The following is a 23,212-nucleotide window of genomic DNA, read 5'->3' on the forward strand; positions in this document are numbered from 1 at the left end:
TACCTTGGGTACCTACAAGAATCCAAACACCCCCCATCTCCACATGTCTTGCAATGGTGCTGTTTTGTTAGATGGAGTTAACTTCATAGTAAAAGACCCAGAAGGAATATTTTCTTATATTAGTTATATAAACAATTCAAACTCACCTTCTCGTGGAATAGTACCAATTTAATATTGTCAAAGATATTAAGCAAATGAGCTTGTATCGTATGCGAATCGGAAGCTTGTCCCAGAATTTCCAGGAGAGTAGGGTCTGATACAAAAAAGAACCTTGGGAACATCATGCGCTTCTTTTCCAGATACCTGATATTTAATAGCAACAGGAAAGAAAGGGACAAAGGTGTCACTAAAACTAAGTTTTGGTTTGAGCATGCTAAATACTTCCCATTCCTCAATGGGAAAAATAAACAAATAGATAATTTGAAATTCTATAACAAGAAAGAACCATAATCCAAATCAGACAAGAATATACAAGGCTCTAGGAAAACCTGCTTATATCCCATCAAACATCAGCATTGTTTGGCAGAGGCCTGAGGTAAAATAATATGGTAAGAACCTGGAAATATAGAATCTCACAGCAGGGAAGGATGCCCTTTGACCCAGCTTGCCCATTTCAGTTATTTGAAGATCTATCCAAAAATCAGTAATGAAAGGGAGAGAGAAGAAGTGCAGAGGATTGAAGACATTCTCACTTGCTTGACAAACAGAGACAGGCTGTGACTCCTCTGTTCTTTGTAGTCTGGCTGTTTACTTTAATGTGCTCAAAGTCCCAAACTAAATACCTCAAATTTTTTATCACAGTTATACGTAGTAATCTCAAAATTAACACTATTTTCCACCATTACAGCATTTACCCAGTTAATGATTTCTGACACATTTCAAGTTGTTCCAAGAGATGTGGTAACAGCTGGACCATAGCTTCATCTCCTGTACAGCATTGAACCACATTAGGGATTTCATGGGCTCGGCTCATTATCTTCATCCAGGACTTATCTATATTGGAAAACCTCTTTGCTTCCTGTTGTGACATGGAAGATTTAATAGTTTATTTTTATATAAAGGTAACACTTAAACACTGAAAATCCATCATGTACAATTCTGTTCCTTGTACTGATTTAACTTTACAATCTATTCAAACTCTTGCCTTATATATGCTTAGTTTTTAATTTTACTTTCATTATGAGTTGTAAATTCTAACTTTGTTGTTTGGGTGAATGAGCAGGTCTCACAAAAAATAGAAAATATCACATTTCAAGCAGCTTACCTAAATCTGGAACAGAGAAACTTGTGTTTATGATGAAAGAATTCTTCCCTAGCTGTATAACTACAAGTAACAAGATTCCTAATATGCAGGCAACACTCGAATAACACATGCTTGTTGATCGTGATGCAGACATCGTGATGCAGACATCACACCAGTTTGGGCTATATGTCAATTTCAACAACTTCAGCATCCAGCCAGTACTAACAGGTCTTGAAGCAGTGGTGCAATGTTGCAGGAGCAGACAGGCAAGAAATGATTCGGATCTGGAAAATTTTGAAGAATGACACAACATGGGAAAGCACAAGCCCTCAAGTACATGGGCACTATTGTGCAAGCTTTGTTGGAGGCAATTGTAGGAGAAGAGGTGTCATCTATCTACAAGCGGATTGGAATCCTTTCATTCTTATGTTCAGAGAGCAGAGAATCTTAATGGCAGGAGTCAAGTCTCAAGGACCTGATTGTGGTGCTGCAAGAAATTCAATGATCTCATGTGAATTGTCAAAGTCAAAGACTGAGTCTTTAAGGGTCATATCCTTATAGCACCATTAGCCTTACACACTGTTCACTTACCACACCCCCATCACTAATCTGCCAACAATCTTGGTCACTCAGTCTGCAACCTTGACATTCATGTTTCACCATATCCACACACACCTCACACTCATGTCCCACAGCATGCTCACATATGACCAATTATTCAGGCATTATAACCACACCATCCACACAATTTTCACAACACGCATTGGAACCCTTCCCTGTCTCTTACAGGATAAGCTTCAAGCAACAGGCTGCAGAAGGACCTAACTAGAGGGGGCAGGTGCAACTATGTACCCTAAATTTCATGGAGGAAATAACTATTATTATGATGTCCATTGTTAAGACTGGGTCCAACGGTGGATCTGAAATCAAGATGATAGTGTTCATCTTTTCATATTGCTCCTGCCAATCATCCCATGCTGTCTGATTTACTGGCTGCGGATTGTGCCAGTGTGCACCTCCAAAACCCCTCCCCTCACTCCACACACACCAAACCATTGCATTTCCCCTTTCAACAGAAGAGAATGCTGAAAATGCATCATCACTCAATATCACACTCAAATTCACCAGTCCAGATAACACCTAGTGTAATTCAGGGGTTATCCTAGAAGGGGAGATTTCCATGAGGTTAGACACTGGGCACAAATGGCCTTCAGCCAGGTAGACTATAGATAAAGATGGCACAGGTGCCAGCACACCAGAAGCTGTGACTGCGTATGGTTCTGCTGCAGAAAGCTCATGTGAGGACTCAGATGTAGAACCCTACAGAAGGAAGTTGATGGTCATGCACAGTAAGACATCTATCACTTTGGAAACCTATCAGAAACCTATAGTCAGTATTAAGGAGCTTGGAGGAATTTTGTACAGAGTTTTTGGCCCATATTTTCCAGGATATTGGTCAACTCTTATAACACAGCATTGGTTCAAACCCTGATGCAGCTGGTCAGAGGGTTGGTCAGAGTTTCCACTGCAGCACAAGTAACAACCACCCAACATCTGACATGCTGCCCTGCAAATCCACAGTGACTGGCGATTATAGTGTGCAGTTGAAACTTTATTGCTGGAACAGCACAGCAGGTCAGGCAGCATCCAGGGAACAGGAGATTCGACGTTTCGGGCACAGGCCCTTCCTCAGGAATCCTGAGGAAGGGCCTGTGCCCGAAACGTCGAATCTCCTGTTCCCTGGATGCTGCCTGACCTGCTGTGCTGTTCCAGCAGTAAAGTTTCAACTTTGATCTCCAGCATCTGCAGACCTCACTTTCTCCTCGAAGATTATAGTGTGCAAACAAGCTTGCAGAGTGCCACAGTGGCTAAGCAAACTGTCCTCCAATAAATGACTAGAATTATTAATGTTACAGTCCCAGGAGAGTGGATCCATAGAGGGTGAATCTCTCAGGAAAGGAGCATTGCCACTCTATTGCCTGTCAGGCAGCCAGGCCAGATTACAGTCATTCATGTCAAGAAAGTGTAGTGTGCAGCCAGACCTTCCTGGTTCAGAGTTACTGGAGGTCATCCTCCAAGACTATCTAGTCCCCCTTCCACTGAAAGTGAATAGCTTTTCACTCTGTGATCACTGTTAGCACTATATGAGAGCACTTGACAGGCAACATCATATGGAAGACAGGTACAAAAGAATTCTTAATATTCACACTTTCGTTAAGAACCTGGCTCTCAAAGTGACAGTTTTATACTTGTAAACTGTTTCAGAATACTTCCTTCCTTATTGATGTTCAAATGTTCTAACATCTTGTTCGTCACTGACATTCAGGAAGGAAAACTAATGCCTGAACGTCCTTTGTAGGCATGGCCACCTGCTCCAAGTAACAACTTCCTCCTCCAGCAGCCTGCTCCCCCCCCCCCACCCCTCCCCCTCACCCCCCACCTCCAAGTTAGGGTATATTTCATTGGAAAGGCCTATTACTGCACCCATGTATTAGAGGAACTAGCTTGTGAGGAACCTTTGATGTTAGCAAAAGATTCTTCAGCACCTGGCACACCATTCCCTATTGACTTCTGCAACTTTAATCAACCATTAAAAACACCAAACACTTACAGGATCAAATCAATAACCAGAAAAAGAATCAATCACCAACCAACTTTTCATGAACTCTTTAAATACCAGTAGTGGTGAGGTATGAATATGGACCTCATAATTATATGTTAATTTCTCCAGAGAATGAAACACTTCTGCACTAATAAGCTAATATGAGTGAGGTATTGTTGTTTAAGACATAAAACCTGCATCAATCAACACCTTATAGGTAAGCATGCACTTTTCCACATTCTGCTGCTACTGTCCTTGTAATTAATTAGAATTCCTATAGTGTGGAAACAGACCCTTTGGCCCAACAAGTCCACACTGGCCCTCTAAAGAGTAGCCGACCCAGGTCGATTCCCTTACATTTAACCCCAGACTAATGCACCCAACCTACACATCCTTGAACACTGTGGACAATTTAGCATGGCCAAGCTACCTAACTTGCACATCTTTGGATTGTGGGAGGAAACCAGAGTACCCAGAGGAAACCCATGCAAATGCTGGGAGAACATGCAAACTCCACACAGACAGTCACCTGAGGCTGGAATTGAACCCAGGTCCCTGGCACTGTGAGGCGGTAGTGCTAACCACTGGGTCACCGTGCTTCCCCTACATAACAAAAAAGAAGTATCTGAGAGATATGGGATTTCTCTCCAATTCACTCTTCTATGCTATTCAGCAATTTCTCCTTCCACTTTCCTGCTTGAAGTAGTCAGTGTTCACAGTAAGAGGGCCAGCAGCCTGAGCAGATATACCCCTACACTTGACACTAAGCATTAACACACGCATTCCATTAGCCTATGTCCTCACTTGTTTTCTTAAGACTTGATATTAAAAAAGAAAATTTCCCATCAATCGAAAACTTTGTTACGTTCATGCATTTCCAGGCGAGAATTTTATTGTAGGTAAATTATAGCTGACCTTTGGAAGTTGCTTGGCAATGTCTCCACCCACAAACACCGCTTCCAGATATATCCATAGGTTTTGTACAACCAGCCAGCTCTCAATTATATCCGTGGTGGATGATAGTTTGTGTACCCACTTTTGAATGTGTGCTCTGAATGGAACATTGTACCTGAGAGAGGAAATCAGGTATATCAGATGAACTCACTTTGACAAACTGTATTAATTTATTGTTTTATTGAACTTTATAGTGAAACTGCTAATGTAAATTTGAGCAATGCATTGGGAATGATGGATACATAAGCTTGACATCTACACATTAACTAGTGAAAGTGAGGACTGCAGATGCTGGATGATCCTGATGAAGGGCTTATACCCGAAACATTGATTCTCCCGCTCCTCGGATGCTACCTGACCCACTGTGCTTTTCCAGCACCACACTCTTAACTTTACACATCACTGTTAAGTGATGTAAGTTTTATATCTATTTGTCTCGCAATATATTTATTTTAGCAATTGTTAATGACACACAGGAAATTTGATCTAGGTTTTAGCACTGCTAATTCATAAATGTGACAAAACTAATTTTGCATGCACTACTTAAAAAATAAAATGTAATGATACTCATGAAATCATAATCTTTGTATTCATACAGCACCTTACCATAAGTAAATTTCTCATTGCAATTTTGACAATATGCCTTAATTCATTGCTGTTTTAATCAAATTATTCAATCACTTAAATTCGTTATGGCACAGAATGTAAATTTGGATTTTAGGGACAACATTAATCGCAGCAATTTTATCTTTTGAACTGAATATTTTGATGCTTACTTTTTAATAGATAATTTGTCAAATGTAATTTCATACAGACTTCAAATTCCCCATTGGAGGATTTAGAACAAAAGATCATGATTTCAGAATAATAGACATTTCAGTCCAAGGTGAGGAGAAATGTTTTCAAAGAATTGTAGATATTTGGAATTCTCTATAGAGAGGACCATGCATGCTCAGTTGTTGAATCTATTCAAGATTGAGATTGATAGACGGAGAGTCATAGAGTTGGACAGCATGGAAACAGACCCTTCAGTTCAACATGCCCATATTGACCAGATATCCTAAATTAATCTAGTTCCATTTGCCAGCACCTGGCCCATATCCCTCTAAACCCTTCCTATTCATATACCCTTCCAGATGCCTTTTAAATGTTGTAATTGTACCAGCCTGAACCTGGCAGCTCATTCTATACACACATCTTCTGTATGAAAAAGTTGCCTTTTAGGTCCATTTTATATTTTTCCCCTCTCACCTTAAATCTATGCCCCCTAGTTTTGGCCTCCCCTACCCTGGGAAAAAGATTTGGTCTATACATCCTGTCCATGCCATTCATGATTTTATAATCCTCCATTAGGTACTCTCATGATCAAGAAAAAAATAGTGCCAACCTCCTCAGTCTCTTGGTATAGCTCAAACCCTGTAAGCCTGGCATCATCCTTTGTAAATCTTTTCTGCACCCTTTCAAGTTTCACAACATCTTCCCTATAGCAGGGAGACCAGAACTGAATGCAATATTTCAAAAGTGGCCTAACCAATGTCCTGTACAGCTACAACATGACAACTAACTCCTGTACTCAACACACTGACATTCTTCACTTTCCTATCTACCTGTGACTCCACTTTCGAGGAACTATGAATCTGCACTCTCTTTGTTCGGCAACCCTCCCCAGGACCTTATCATTAAGTGTACAAGTCCTGCCCTGATTTGCCCTACCAAAATGCAACACATCCCATTTATCTAAATTAAACTCCATTTGCCACTCCTTCGCCCATCTGATCGAGGTCCTGTTGTACGCTGAGGTAACCTCTTTCACTGTCAACTATACCACCAATTTTATGCAAACTTACTAACCATTCCTCCTATATTAAGACATATGGAGAAAGGATTATGTGAGTTGATGGATTGAGATGGAATTTGAGCTATAATATTAAATGAGAAGCATTGACAGGATAAATGAACCACTTCTGATTGTATTTCTTATGTCAATATTTTAACAACTTAAGAATATTTCAAACAGGATCTTGACAGTTTTCACACCTAATGTATCATTTTGCAGTTTCTAAAGCACATGTATCACCAACACAAACTCTGCCATGAAGTAGTGCAGTGACGATAATTTTTTTCATATAAGTTCTAACTCGGCTTTTCCTAAAACTGTGAAGCTATTCAGCTCCCTCAATATTCATTACCTGATCTAATCTAGATTCTTAAGATAGAAGCTGTGCATACTAAATCTCAAATCACCTCACTTTCCCTTTTACTCTTCTCAAATTTGGTTATTTGGAAACCTGATTCACAATCTCGATTTCTTCATTTTATAAAACATATTATCATTAAATTAAAAATACAAAACAACTTTCAGATTAAACCATCCAAGCAGTTCTTCTGTTAACTAGTTACTTGATATTCCAAAGAAGATGGCTTTTCTTTGATTCTTTCATAGGATGTAAGGTGTCACAGCTAAGGTCAGCATTTGTTGTCCATTTCTATTCCCAGTTTGAAATGAATGGGTTTGCTAGACCATTTTGTTAAAATTAATTAGGCAAAAGTAAGGACTGTAGATGCTGGAGATTAGAGTCAAGAGTGTGGTGCTGGAAAAGCACAGCAGGTCAGATAGCATCCGAGGAGCAGGAGAATCGGCGTTTCAGGCAAAAGCCCTTCATCAGGAACAAAACTGGGAGCCTAGGAAGTGGAGAGATAAATGGGAGGGGGGTGGGGCTGGGGGGAAGGTAGATGAGAGTGCAATAGGTGGATGGAGGTGGGGCTAAAGATGATATGTCAGAGGGGAGGGTGGTGCAGATAAGTGGGAAGGAAGATGGACAGATGGGACAGGTCATGAGGACGGTGCTGAGCTGGATGGTTGGAACTGAGATAAGGTGGGGGGAGGGGAAATGAGGAAACTGGTGAAATCCACATTGATGCCATGGGGTTGGAGGGTCCCGAGGCAGAAGATGAGGCATTCTTCCTCCAGGCGTCAGGTGGTGAGGGAGTGGTGATGGAGGAGGCCCAGGACCTGCATGTCCTTAGCAGAGTGGGAGGGGGAGTTGATGTGAAAGGCAACCATGTCATTTGTAGACCAAACTAGGTAAAGACAACAGATTTCCCTTCCAAATAACATCAGTCAATGAGATGGTTTTTATAACAATCAATGATAATTATCCTGGTCACCATCACTGAATATAATTTCGTTCCTCAGATTTAAAAATTGAATTCAAATTCCACCATGATTGGGTTTGCACCCATGCCCCAGAGCATGACCCAGGGTCTCTGGATTACTAGACCATTGATATCACTGCTGTAACATAATCTATGCTATTTTTATTACAAAATGGATAAGTATGTATCACTCAAAACATTTAGGGTTCTTTTAATGCATTCTCTAATTATAGTAAACCAATAATTAAAATGAGCTGAAATTTGATAGAAATGAAAAGGTACACAAAGTTAAGAACAACTGAAAGATTAAACAGCCTAAGACCAATCAGTACCATATCAAAGAAAAATATCTTTTATTCCTACCTAATTTCCTTGTTTTGGGCTTCATCAGCATTTTTAAAATAGCACAAAGTGGACGAAACCATTAAATTAGTAATTGTGCACATAATGAAGTCTCACCTATTGTTCAGCAGAGAACCAAGAACCATCAAACTATCTTCAGCAGAAGTGATGATCTCAGAAATGTTGTCGCCACGGAGAAGGAGTTCACCACGTGTTTTGAAGTTAGCAAATGTAAAGTATCGATTATCCCACTCCACTAAGACTTGCTTCAGTTTCTGCTCAATATCTCTCTCCTTTACAGCGCTGATGCAAATATCCTAATGTCCAAAAATGGTCATCAGAAATGTATTTTCAAATCTTTGTCATGTCTCAGATTTGTAATGAAACTGGCTAGCCATAAAATAAACGCACCAGAGACTCAATATTTTGCTTATGTAAAACGACAGTTAGACAAGATGATGTGTTATTTCAAGGAAGTAAATCATGAGAAAAAAGTAGAGAACTGATGAGAATCAGAAAGTGGGAGAAGTAAACTTGATGTTTTAATGATGTGGATGTGCCAGTGTTGGATTGGGATGGACAAAGTTATAAATCACACAACACCAGGTTATAGTCCAACAGGTTTATTTGGAAGTACTTGCTTTCAGAGCACTGCTCCTTCATCAGTGTTCTGAAAGCCAGTACTTCCAAATAAACCTGTTTGACTATGACCTGGTGTTGTGTGATTTTTAACTTTGATGTTTTAAATGCAGCCTCTTGGTCATATTTTGGGATTTAAGGTTAGCTGGGCAAAGAGTGCTTCAATTATAACTTTACTCAGTATTTTCATCAGGTTTCTATAAAGTGATGCAGATTACATATAGTCTCAAATCACAAAAATGTTGTCAGTCTACCAACTGAAACATTGGAGGAGTGAGAGTCAGAATGCATGGTGTACAGCTTCTGATCAGTTAATTTGCCCAAAATCATAACCAATATCGAGCACAGACTAAGCTCCATGATCTTCTGCATCAAATTGAAAAAGATTGTATTGGAAACAAACTCAATTCACAAAACTGGCTACTCCCTCAAGATGAAATTCACACTGGCCTCAAGTAAAGGCCTTCAAGGAGGATGTCAACATTAAATTGGCTCTTTTGGGTACAAGGATATAAATAGGCATTTTTCAAACATTTTGAATGTAATTCTTTTAAATTACTGATGAACTGATTACTGTACTCCAATATGAATAGCAAACATTTCTTTTTGTAAAGGTATTGAAATTCAGATAATGCACAAGTGTTGGATTGACACAATGATTAAAAAATGTTTTTTTTCTGATAAACTTAATTTTAAATATGTTAGTTTTAAAGCATCAAGCTGCCACTCAAATATTCCAAGAAATTTTTAAAGCATTTTTTAAAAAATGCACTTCAAAACATTGCCCATTGGCACTGGTTCGTGACAGATTTTGTGTTGGCGATGTATATACTTTGAGTGGCGCAAAAGAAAAAAAAAGTACTCAATTTGTACATGGATCACCAATTGTCATGACATGTTGTTCATTGCTATTACACATTTCAGATCACATTATCATCTGTTAAATATTGAGCACTACTGGTCTAACCTGAAGTTAAGACACAAGGATTGCTTTTAATTGAACAATAGGAATATTTAAGACAGAATTAAAGATGCTAAAACTTTGTTTTGTGCTTTCAACCTAATGGCATTGAGGCGAAGATCTGTCAATTTACATCACTTTACTTTCACTAAAATCTGGCCTCAGGAAAGTGGCACACAGCATAAATAAATTGGGTCAATACATAACAATCATTGAAAAAGATGGTGTAATAATTAAACACTTCCCATTAGGGGACTACATTTTAGACAACGTCTCCCAACTGTCAGATGATTCTTAGCTGTGGAAGTTGATTCAGCTGCTAACGTTTTGTGAAACATTTTCTAATTCAAATCACACAGTTAAACAGCAATTCAACTGTTCTTTTCTGGTTAACTTCTACATAATTTTATTATAATCAAAGCAGAAATTGCTTGAGAAACTCAGCAGGTCTGGTAGAATCTGTGGAGAGAAAATAGAATTAATATATCAGGTCCTCTAATTTCTTGTCCAGATTTTTAGCATCGACAGTTTTTTGTTTTACTGTAAAATTTTTATTTATAACTAATCAATTAATAGCTTTGTGAGCTTTGAGAAGATTTGATGCCCAGGTTGAGGTTTTGGATGTAAGCTTGCTCGTTGAGCTGAAAGGTTCATTTTCAGATGTTTCGTCACCATTCTAGGTAACATCATCAGTGAGCCCTCGGTGTTAGTGACCCGCTTTCTATTTACGACACTGAGAAAAAGGATGGGAAATGACATCACTGCAAGAAATGACATCACCACAGGAAATGATGTTGTCAACCCAAGGAAACCTAAATACCTAACAGAAAGCGGGTCACAAACACCAGTGCTTCACTGGAGGCTCACTGATGATGTTACCTAGTATGGTGATGAAACATCTGAAAATGAGCCTTCCAACTCAGCAAGCAAATTTATATCCAAAATAATAGCTTGCTTAAGATGACCTACTAAGTATATGCCATCAAAGATTCTTAGTCAACCAGGTGTACTTTTTTAATGGTGATGGAATATTAAGCTTCTAGTATAGGCAATAATTCAAGAGGCATTATTAAACAAATATGAGTATTAAATCCAAACAGACATATTAGAAGTACCAAACAAGTGTTGCTTAAACAAGAGGAAGGTCAAAGTAAAGAGGGAGCTGTAAAGCTGGAGACTTTTGAGAAATAAATGTTCCTTTATTCTATCATGGGATGATGATGTTTTTGGGAGAGCCAGTATTATTAGCCTAGTCCTAACTGTCTTTGAGTTATATGGCTGGGCCATTCCAGAGGGCAGCTCAGTGTCAAACACATTGCTGTGGCTCTGGAGTTACAAGTGGGTCAGATCGGGTAAGGATGGCAGATTTCCTTCTCTTAAAGGCAAACATTTGAAGGTTGTTGCTATGGTCCACATCACTGAGATTAGCTTTAAATTCCAGATTTATTGACTGAATTCAAATCCCACCTAAACCCATGTCTCCATAGTATTAGAATTGGTGAAACATTACCATGCGCTATGACACGGAGACAGTGCCACTTTCATTTACTCTCAGGAGGCAAGGTGTGCAGACAATCATGCAGAAGACGCTTGAATTGTTGCCATTGTATATTACCCTCTGGATGATTTGGAGTGATTCAGTTTTTGGTAATGCCATACACCTGTGGAATCTTCCCACTAAAGGTATGTCCCTGATCATGGTGAATTCAATATGGAATACTGAAACAGACAAACCAGTCATGTGCCAGCGTTTTGGCTATAACTGAGGCCCTTTGGTCACATTTGAGTATGGTCTTTATGAAGTTGGTGAAGGCTTCCATGACTATGAGTATATGCTTCGTCCCATTACTACTGGGGTCAAGTATTGCAAATATATTGCAAAGACGTCTGAAGTCTCCTAGAAATGAGAGATCACATACTGGGCTAAAGTAGCTTCCCTGCTTTAGCTAACATAAACCACTCACAAATTTGACGGTGGTCATAAATATCTGTGGATGTTCTTGGTTAAAGATAAAAGTTTACTGCTGAAGTCAGAAATCTGTTGAGTATGCTACCCTTTACCCTGATGAGGGCAGCTCCCAGGATTACACTAAGTGAACTCTGCTACATATAACACATGATGGTCTAGCAAAGCATGATGCCATCCAGTTGGTGATGGCTGGCATGAGCCTTCAAGAATAGTGATGGTGAGAGTGGGTAATCAAATAGACTGATTGTCTGTTAAACAATCAGTTCGAAGGGGCTTTACAGGCCAATACACTTTGAGCACATAGAAGGAGGTCAAAGACGTGTGAGTTCCATCTGGCAACAGTGTAATGTGTCGCAGTCACCATATATATTACGACACCCTAATGTCTCTAAAAATATTCAACTCTAATGCCAGAGCTATTCTAAACGTCCATACTTTCATTAGAGTATCAATTGGATGATGAACCACCAGAGACCTCACACTATGAAATGCATGATTGAGGATATAAAGGGGGGAGTGCCATGTCATCATGATCGGTGAGTTCCAATCCCTGCATTAAGCTATTGGGGTATCCCACTCAAAGCCATCGAATCAGAGACCAAGTTCCTCCATTCAGCTGCTTGTACTCATAAAAGCTCTGCTATCGCTGTGTCAGGCTACTGTTGCCCCAAGATAACCCTTGTCAGTACCTCAAAAATCTGCTACAGACTTCTTTGACTTTCTGTACTACTTTGCAGTATTTCCTGACAGGCTTCCCCACACAGAGGTTCCATCAAAAATACTACCTTCACACTTGTGTTGAAGCCACCCAGTTGTGCATCCTCATTCCATCTTCAACTGTTGGGTGTTTCTGGTCCTCCCCCAAATCTGACCAGCCTCCTACTCATTGATAGCCAGAACATCCAGCCACTTCTTTCCTCTGTAACACCATGGGGAGCCTTTTCCTGACTTTGGCCTAAAGTTACAATTTCCTCCAGCCTCAGACATTTCAGCTTCCCTCATTCACCTTGCCAGGTTCAACTCCTCCAATAACCAATCTCATTTAGCCGGCCTTTCAATTTCAGCTGTTGTGACTTGATGCCTGTGAAGTCCTGCTGACTGCGCAGAAATGTAAAATGAGATGTAATCACACAGACAGTGGAAAGATCACAAAGCAGGGATTCTTTGCTCCACTGGCATCAGACTATTACAAAGATGAGGGTAAATTAAGGTTAAACAAGGAAGACATGGTATTTATATGGAACTAAGTCTGTGGTTTACATTTGATTCAGGAAATCCCATGTCTCTCTCTCTGTTCCTTCTCTCCATCTGGTCGCCTTATGCTAATGGCATTCTGTCCTTTTGGGAGGTTCTGTTTGACTCCTCCAGCTGCCCACACAGTGTCCTCCCTCACCATCACCATCTCCCGCTGAATGTCCCAGCACAACTGCTCCAGATGCCCCATTCGGTGCCCTCCTTCACCATTGCCAGCTCCTGCTGAAAGTTCCATTACACTATTATTCTTGAAATAAGTTTTTTTTTTGAATGAAAATAATATAGATGGGTTTAAGTGATAAATGATGTTCCAGCATTCTTCCCTATTTTAAACAATTCAATATATAGTTAACATTACAAATTCTAATAGCTATACAAATCAAAACTCACCTCAATCTCCTCTTTGTACTTTAACAATGGGGCTTCCATTATATTGGACAATTTAAATGTTTCACTGTCAATATCAAAGTCATGATCTGTAACTTGGGCAATGCGTTGCCAATGACGAGCCATCATGGCCTTGTTAGACATCATCTCCAACAAGGGACAACTTTCACTGAAGTCATCAATGGTCTGCTTTAAATCAAGATAGGCTGGCCATTCCTTCAAACCTCGAGGTAATTTACGGCATCTGAAATGTAATAGTTCAGATACAATTAAACTGTAATTGTTCAAAGATAAACTGCACTTCAGACACAGCGAAGATAGAAATTAGTCTTTCAAATTTATTAATTACAAAAATAAAACTAAAAGCTTCTGGAAATCTGAAACAGACATAGAAATTACAGGAGAAACTCAGCAGGTCTGGCAGCATCTATGGAGAGAAAGCAGAGTCAATGTTTGGGTTAGTGACCCATCTCAGCTACTTCTCATTCTGATGAAGGGTCACTGGACCTGAAACATTGATTTAACTTTTGCTCCACTGATGTGGCTAGCACTGCTGAGCTTTCCCAGCAATTTCTGTGTTTTTTTCATTGCCGAGTTGTTGGTATGAAGAAAATAGATTATTTTTCATTTATCACCTTTCTGAGCATAGAATAACACTGTTTTTCTTAAATTGTAAATTATATTTTTTGAAAATAGTGCATTGGCTGGTTATTACTCACCCTGTTCAATTCCCCCTTCCAAGTCAATCAATAAGGAAGACAGGCAACAAACTAAGTGACCAAATTGTTACTTGATTGTTACCAACCAAGCTGAACAGTAATGACTTAGCAACTGAAACATGCATTGAGAGCCTTCAGGTTTGGTATCAGGTGTTATGCCACGCTCGGTCTGTGCTAGAAACACATTGCATGATGGTGTAAATGTTTGGAAGGGTTATTTTGTCTTAAGCACTATGCACCATGACAATGTGTGTAGTGGATTTGGTAAAAGAGAGCATAGGATCTTGAAGCACTGAGACCTACCATCCAGGTCCTTCTCATAGCTACTGTAAGAATGTTTTTCATAACAATGTAATTTGTACTTAGTTGTTAATATGCAAAAAAAAACAATATTGCAACAATGGCCTTGCCAGAGATGTCCACATCCCTGTATTCATAATAAAAAAGTTCTTCAGGTGCTCAGCAGCCAAAGTAAACGTATCTTAAATGGACTGCGCAGGATTGCGTGCAAAAGGCTAGGTTTAATGTTTTAAAATTTGCTTCATTATGTAATGAGGAAGAACATTTCTGTTCATTCGAATTAAACCCATCAATCACTGCTTCCACCATTTCTGATTGGTTCCACACTGCCACCCAGCCCCATCGTCTTGACATTGCAAACCCTTGGTGACTGTTGAGCTACTTCTGAAGTTTGAGGCTAAGACTGATGACCGCAGTTCACCGATAATGAACAACTGAGGTTGATGAACCAATTTGCATGATCCAGCTATTAGCATTAGGTGTGTAGTACACTGGAATTATGTCATATTTTCTCAGCCAAACTCTTTACTATGCAGACTAACAGGCAATAGAAAAGAACTTCTGCCCTTCAGGGAAGAAGCCTGCTTCTCTCGCGCTCGCGCTCTCTCGCTCCCTCTCTAAATGATATTCTTCATCTTTCATGTTCTCTTGACTTTAAAGATTTCATTGTGAAATGACTATAAATTATTTGTTGTGAAACATTGCTAATTGGACACCAGTACCAGCGATAAATTAACGATATATCTTGCCAAAATGATCAATAAATGGGTTTTGTGTTGTATGATATGAAAATCAGTTTTGCAAAATATTTCTCGGGTCGATGACATGGATTTATAGATTCTGTGTGGGTTTCCTCTGGGAGCTTCGGTTTCCTCCCACAGTCCAAAGATGTGCAGAACAGGTGAATTGGCCATGCTAAATTGCCCATAGTGATAGGTGCATTAGTCAGAGGGAACTGGGTCTGGGTGGGTTAATCTTCCGAGGGTTGGTGTGGACTTATTGAGCCGAAGGGCCTGTTCCCACACTGTAGGGAATCTAATTTAATCTAATCTTAGTTGGTATTGCCTAACTTCTAATATATGTCCATAAACCTGAAGCCCAGCAAACAAGCTGAAAAATGAATAAGTAAGTTCTGGTACAAAGTTTTCTCAATTATTTTTTTAAAAACTGTCACTATTTTTTCACGCATATTTTATCACAAAATATGAAATTTCCTGGTTTGTGTAAAATCAGATAAGAGCTCAAGAAAATACACACAGCTAACAAACCTGTTTTGAAAATCCAAAAGCTCACTATTTATCTTTTCTATGTTCACCTCAGACCAGAGAATATCGAAGTAACCATTCACTGTGTTGATAACATTATTGTAGAGACTATAAAGTTTCTGTAAAAGGTTCAGCTCCTTCTTTATCTCCAACAACTGAGGACACTGTGTAACTGGCAGTCCAAAGAGTTCCTCACCACTCGTGTAGGTGATGTATTTGCGATAGAGATTGTCAAAACGATTCTGTAATGATTAGACAGAACATTATCTAATAAAACATGTGATCTATACAGCTTAGATCACCACAACAAAGCTCCCACAGTTAGACTGTGTTCATAAGTCTAGTCTTGCAAATAACTTCTATTTCCCTTTGAAATCTGCAAGCCAACAGCAACACAAAAACACATACAGACCTTACAATGTGAAAGTCTTTACATTGTAAAATGTGGTTTAAAGTCTGATGTTGGGAAAACAAACGCCTTGTAAAAAGAAAGCTATCTAATAGTTTCAGTTTGTATTTTAGTTAATTTGTATGTTTTAAAAAAATTTCTCACACCTTTACAGACATTAAAACATTAAGTACAACGATCTTTCATAAAGTGAGTTTGAAAGGAATGGCACTTCCACCCTCTTGAAGAACAGTTAATCCAACACATTACTCAAATTCAGATTCATCTATGCCTTTTGACAAACATTAAGTTACCTGAATAGACTGACATGGTTAGAATCCACTAAATAACTACTTAATTAATTCACTCTGCTTCTCTTTCACCTGGGTCAGGAGTAATGACAGAACTGGATACACAGAGGTTAACTCTCATCAGACTTTCTATAATGACAGTTTGCCACTTTGATCAAATATTGGGCATTCTACTTGAACGTTATACCAGTTAAGTGACCTACTATCTGTTGAGAAGATTCATCATGAGAGTATATACTATTTTTTAATGTCATGGTTAAAATTATTGATTTTGAAATTATCACCTTCCCCAAATTCTGCTTGAGTTAAAAATGAAGAAGATATTTATACAATAACATGACTAAAAACAAAAAGACATGCCTCTCCTCTAAATAATTAGTAAAGCACAAACAAGTTCCATGGTCACTGCACCTGATAGATAACCAATTGGTCATTTGCTTCTTGTGGAGACAGTCCAGGCTGCATGGGGCCTCCCTGATACAAAGGATAGAAGAGAGTATTTGGCTTTGCAATAGAAAAAGAAATGTACAAAACAGTGAAATTATCCTGGCAGATCTTAAACAATTTGTAAAATAAACAAATTATACTGTACAAAAAGCTGTAGTCGCAAGTTTTATTAGGAGTTCCATTAAACTCCCACTTTAACTTCAGTGGGAAACCAGTGAACTGACTGCAGAATGCCAGGGATCTGCATGTACATCTCCACCTTTTCTGGCATTTTCTCCTCTGCTGGATTTTCAACCTGCATGAGATGAGCACACATTGTTATAGTCCTTGTTATGCGTAAATAAGATGCAAACAGTTACCAAGAACATTTTGATGATGTTAGTGCCGGATGGCACCTTACTGATTTTTGGGGACAACACAATATAAAAATTGGTCAAATCCTCTCTGTAAGATTATTTTACTACTGCTTGATTGTCCTTGTATAAGGACAGTGTTCCATCCTTTCAAAAGAAGCAATAAGGAAAGTGCAATCTTCACAAAGTTTCTGCACTAACGTTCTCAGAAAGTGCAATGTATTTTAACTTTCTGGTCATATGAATAATTTCATGATTGCAATCCTTAAATAATAACAGATGTAAAAAATTAAAACTGTCAATGTGGAGTTTTGAGACTATTTGATTATTCACTCTTGAATCCCATGTCCATACAATTGTAATTTTCAACTGTAATTATCACAAATAACTCACATTCCTTTTAACCCAGGAATAGAGAAACTATATGGATCTCCTACTGCCAACACACCAAAGATCAGTATTAACCAAATCTAAGACCCAAGATCTTTTGGTTTTGTTTCACAATGGGTGTATTTATCCATCAAGTTAAGGCAGAAGCCGTTTATATCTTTTGCACATTTCAGTTGTATTATCTTTGTTATAACTTTTCCCCTGTCTTCTGTTTTATTAATTCAATTGCTGCCCTATGCATTGGGATAGCAGGTGACTTTTCCCAGCTTGTATGCTGATTTTAATACTTCAAGATGGAGAGATAATAATGCAGAGGCTCCAGTGTCATATGTAAAATCAAATTGCATTCTGTAAACATACTGTCCTTCCTGTGGGCAATAATTAAAAATTGTTTGTGAAATTTTGCATCCATTCTCTTCCATTATAATGGCACCGACTTTGGTGAGCCTTACTCAGGATGCTTCTTTAATTGATTCACTTTATGCCAGCATCAACTGATACTCAATATGCCCCAAATTCACGCTACAATGGGACTATTGGAACTGACTGGCCCTGCAGTCAGCAAAAATGGCATCAGATAGAGACCTTGATAGAAAATGTGATCAGTCTTTATTCTACATCATTTTTGGCAATGAAATGAGGGACAAGCATAGTTATAAAATCATTTCTTGTTACTTTGACCTTTGCAGCAAAGCTTCATGGTACACACACAGAGCCTCATGATCAAAAATAAATCATTAGCACATTTAAATCAATTCATTTTTAATTATGCATGAATGAAGAAAGCCAGTTCAGTAATTTAGTAATTAATTATTTCTCTTTAATGTTTTATAACTGAGAAGATGTCAAGTAATGATCAGATATATAGCCTGTGGAACTTTATAATGAAATGTTAATATTACCTTCTCATAGTCGCAACAAAATTTATTTGCATCTCCCATAAATGTTTTAACATTGGTGATCAGTTCCGTACGAAATGAAGGTTGCAAAGAAATGAGATGATTTTGAATTTCCATTCCACGTAAAAGGAGCTTTTCCCATGTGTAACGCAATGTATCCACTCTGTCAGAGTCTTCTTTAACTACTTGGATCTCATATTTATTCAACAAGGTATAGAATTCCTGCATTATTTTAAAATAAAAGCCAATAAACGAAAAGATTTATTTCCTTCGAAAATGGCCTTAGCGTCCTTAGTGGCATGTATAGCTCTTTCAGATTTGCCCCCACATTTTACTGCAGAACATCAATGGTAAACTTGTTAAAGCAAACATGACTTATGTATATTCAAAGTCGAATTGAAAAAATGCAGTATCCAACCATTTTCTGCCTAAGCACGGACTCCCAGCCACAGCGCAGACTCCCGGCCTCAGCGCGGAATCCCAGCCTCATCACAGACTTCCAGCCTCAGCGCGGACTCCTGGCCTCATCATAGAATCCTGGCCTCAGTGAGGACTGCCAGCCTCATCACAGACTCCCGGCCTCAGCGCGGACTCCCGGCCTCATCACAGACTCCCAGCCTCATCACAGACTCCCAGCCTCAGCGCGGACTCTCGGCCTCATCACAGACTCCCGGCCTCAGCGCGGACTCCCAGCCTCAGCGAGGACTCCCGGCCTCATCACAGACTCCCGGCCTCAGTGAGGACTCCCAGCCTCATCACAGACTCCCAGCCTCAGCGCGGACTCCCGGCCTCATCACAGACTCCCAGCCTCAGTGAGGACTCCCAGCCTCATCACAGACTCCCAACCTCAGCGCGGACTCCCGGCTTCATCACAGACTCCCGGCCTCAGCGCAGACGCCCAGCCTCAGCGTGGACTCCCGTCCTCAGCGCGGACTCCCGGCCTCAGCACGGACTCCCAGCCTCATCATAGACTCCCGGCCTCAGTGAGGACTCCCAGCCTCATCACAGACTCCCAGCCTCAGCGCGGACTCCCGGCCTCATCACAGACTCCCGGCCTCATCACAGACTCCCGGCCTCAGCGCGGACTCCTGGCCTCATCACAGACTCCCAGCCTCAGCGCGGACTCCCGGCCTCATCACAGACTCCCGGCCTCATCACAGACTCCCAGCCTCAGCGCGGACTCCCGGCCTCATCACAGACTCACAGCCTCAGCGCGGACTCCCGGCCTCATCACAGATTCCCGGCCTCAGCACAGACTCCCGGCCTCATCACAGAATCCCGGCCTCAGTGCGGACTCCTGGCCTCATCACAGACTCCCGGCCTCAGTGCGGACTCCTGGCCTCATCACAGACTCCCAGCCTCAGCGCGGACTCCCGGCCTCATCACAGACTCCCGGCCTCATCACAGACTCCCAGCCTCATCACAGACTCCCAGCCTCAGCGCGGACTCCCGGCCTCATCACACACTCCCGGCCTCAGCGCGGACTCCCGGCCTCATCACAGACTCCCGGCCTCAGCGCGGACACCAGGCGTCATCACAGACTCCCGGCCTCAGCGCAGACGCCCAGCCTCAGCGTGGACTCCCGGCCTCAGCGTGGACTCCCGGCCTCAGCACGGACTCCCAGCCTCATTATAGACTCCCGGCCTCAGTGAGGACTCCCAGCCTCATCACAGACTCCCAGCCTCATCACAGACTCCCAGCCTCAGCGCGGACTCCCGGCCTCATCACAGACTCCCGGCCTCATCACAGACTCCTGGCCACATCACAGACTCCCAGCCTCAGTGAGGACTCCCAGCCTCATCACAGACTCCCAGCCTCAGCGCGGACTCCCGGCCTCATCACAGACTCCCGGCCTCAGCAGGGACTCCCAGCCTCAGCGCGGACTCCCGGCCTCATCACAGACTCCCAGCCTCAGCGCGGACTCCCGGCCTCATCACAGACTCCTGGCCTCAGCGCGGACTCCCGGCCTCATCACAGACTCCCGGCCTCAGTGAGGACTCCCAGCCTCATCACAGACTCCCAGCCTCAGCGCGGACTCCCGGCCTCATTACAGACTCCCGGCCTCAGCGCGGACCCCTGGCCTCATCACAGACTCCCGGCCTCAGCGCGGACTCCTGGCCTCATCACAGACTCCCGGCCTCAGTGCGGACTCCTGGCCTCATCACAGTCTCCCAGTCTCAGCGCGGACTCCAGGCCTCAGTGTGGACTCCCGGCCTCATCACAGACTCCCGGCCTCAACACAGACTCCCGGCCTCATCACAGATTCCCAGCCTCAGCGCGGACTCCTGGCCTCATCACAGACTCCCAGCCTCAGCACGGAATCCCGGCCTCATCACAGACTCCCGGCCTCATCACAGACTCCCGGCCTCATCACACACTCCCAGCCTCAGCGCGGACTCCCGGCCTCATCACAGACTCCCAGCCTCAGTGAGGACTCCCAGCCTCATCACAGACTCCCAGCCTCAGCGCGTACTCCAGGCCTCATCACACACTCCCAGCCTCAGCGCGGACTCCTGGCCTCATCACAGACTCCCAGCCTCAGCGCGGACTCCCGGCCTCATCACAGACTCCCGGCCTCATCACAGACTCCCGGCCTCAGCGCGGACTCCTGGCCTCATCACAGACTCCTAGCCTCAGCGCGGACTCCTGGCCTCATTACAGACTCCCAGCCTCATCACAGACTCCCAGCCTCAGCGCGGACTCCCGGCCTCATCACAGACTCACAGCCTCAGCGCGGACTCCCGGCCTCATCACAGATTCCCGGCCTCAGCACAGACTCCCGGCCTCATCACAGACTCCCGGCCTCAGTGCGGACTCCTGGCCTCATCACAGACTCCCGGCCTCAGTGCGGACTCCTGGCCTCAGCACAGACTCCCAGCCTCAGCGCGGACTCCCGGCCTCATCACAGACTCCCGGCCTCATCACAGACTCCCAGCCTCAGCGCGGACTCCCGGCCTCATCACACACTCCCGGCCTCAGCGCGGACTCCCGGCCTCATCACAGACTCCCGGCCTCAGCGCGGACACCCGGCCTCATCACAGACTCCCGGCCTCAGCGCGGACTCCCGGCCTCATCACAGACTCCTGGCCTCATCACAGACTCCCAGCCTCAGTGTGGACTCCCGACCTCATCACAGACTCCCAGCCTCAGCGCGGACTCCTGGCCTCATCACAGACTCCCAGCCTCAGTGTGGACTCCCGGCCTCATCACAGGCTCCCGGCCTCAGCGCAGACTCCAGGCCTCATCGTAGACTCCAGGCCTCATCGCAGACTCCAGGCATCATCGCAGACTCACGGTCTCATTGTAGACTCCCGGCCTCATCGCAGACTTCCGGCCTCAGCGCAGACTCCCGGCCTCAGCGCAGACTCCAGGCCTCAGTGTGGACTCCCAACCTCAGCGCGGACTCTCGGCCTCAGCGCAGACTCCCAGCCTCAGCGCAGACTCCAGGCCTCATCGCAGACTCCAGGCCTCATCGCAGACTCCCGGCCTCATCGCAGACTCCAGGCCTCATCGCAGACTCCAGGCCTCATCGCAGACTCCAGGCCTCATCGCAGACTCCCGGCCTCAGCGCAGAATGCAGGCCTCATCGCAGACTCACGGTCTCATCGTAGACTCCCGGCCTCATCGCAGACTTCCGGCCTCAGCGCAGACTCCCGGCCTCAGCGCAGACCCGGCCTCATCGCAGACTCCCGGCCTCATCGCAGACTCCCAGCCTCAGCGCGTACTCCAGGCCTCATCGCAGACTCCCGGCCTCATCGCAGACTCCCGGCCTCATCGCAGACTCCCAGCCTCAGCGCGTACTCCAGGCCTCATCGCAGACTCCCAACCTCAGTGCGGATTCCCGGCCTCAGTGCAACTCCCAGCCTCAGCGCGTACTCCCGGCCTCAGCGCAGACTCCCAGTCTCAGTGCAGACCCCCGGCCTCAGCACGGACTCCTGGCCTTAGCGCGGACTCTTGGCCTCTGCGCGGAATCCTGGCCTCAGCGCAGACTCCTGGCCTCAGTGCAGACTCCTGGCCTCAGTGCAGACTCCTGGCCTCAGTGCAGACTCCTGGCCTCAGTTCAGACTCCTGGCCTCAGAGCAGACTCCTGGCCTCAGTGCAGACTCCTGGCCTCAGTGCAGACTCATGGCCTCAGCGCGTACTCCAGCCTCAGCACAGACTCCCGGCCTTAGCGCAGACTCCTGGCCTCAGCGCAGACTCCTGACCTCAGTGCAGACTCCTGGCCTCAGCGCGGACTCCCGGACTCAGCACAAACTCCCAGCCTCAGCGCAGACTCCTGGACTCAAGGTGAATCCAAGACTTTCTCCTGGCCTTGAGACCATCAAGGTAAAGCTCAGCGTGGTCTGGAGGTTAGGTACTGGCATGGACTGAGTTGGAAAGGCTGTTGTTCTGGACTTTTCATTTCTTTATTTTTATAATTGTTTCCTATGATTTTGTACTTTTATACCTAAGAGAGCACCAAGGTCTGTAATGCTGGACTTTTTATTTCTTTACTTTCTGATTTTCTTCCTAAGAATCTGTATCTAAGTACATTTGTACGTAAGATGGCACTGTATGGTGGCGACTTGTAAACTTTTCTCTGTACTCATGAGTACATTTGACAATAAAGCTAATTCTAATAGAGTTTGAAAAT

At 43.1% G+C, this 23,212-nt stretch overlaps 1 protein-coding gene across 1 annotated transcript in view; it reads right to left on the minus strand.

Annotated features, from left to right (window-relative positions):
- The window catches only part of LOC122558738 (dynein axonemal heavy chain 5-like), a 269,744-nt gene that overhangs the window by 148,517 nt on the left and 98,015 nt on the right, over positions 1–23,212 (minus strand). The window contains exons 26-33 of the mRNA XM_087996146.1: positions 18,583–18,801; positions 16,902–16,964; positions 15,795–16,033; positions 13,511–13,751; positions 8,415–8,614; positions 4,761–4,914; positions 855–1,018; positions 147–303 (exon numbers count right to left, since the gene is read on the minus strand). Coding sequence (XP_087852272.1) covers positions 147–303; positions 855–1,018; positions 4,761–4,914; positions 8,415–8,614; positions 13,511–13,751; positions 15,795–16,033; positions 16,902–16,964; positions 18,583–18,801 — 1,437 coding nt within the window. The remainder of the gene's footprint in view (positions 1–146; positions 304–854; positions 1,019–4,760; positions 4,915–8,414; positions 8,615–13,510; positions 13,752–15,794; positions 16,034–16,901; positions 16,965–18,582; positions 18,802–23,212) is intronic.

This window comes from Chiloscyllium plagiosum, unplaced genomic scaffold, assembly GCF_037043375.1.
Source record: "Chiloscyllium plagiosum isolate Xiang-an unplaced genomic scaffold, Cpla_swu_hap1 HiC_scaffold_17, whole genome shotgun sequence".
NCBI lineage: Eukaryota > Metazoa > Chordata > Chondrichthyes > Orectolobiformes > Hemiscylliidae > Chiloscyllium > Chiloscyllium plagiosum.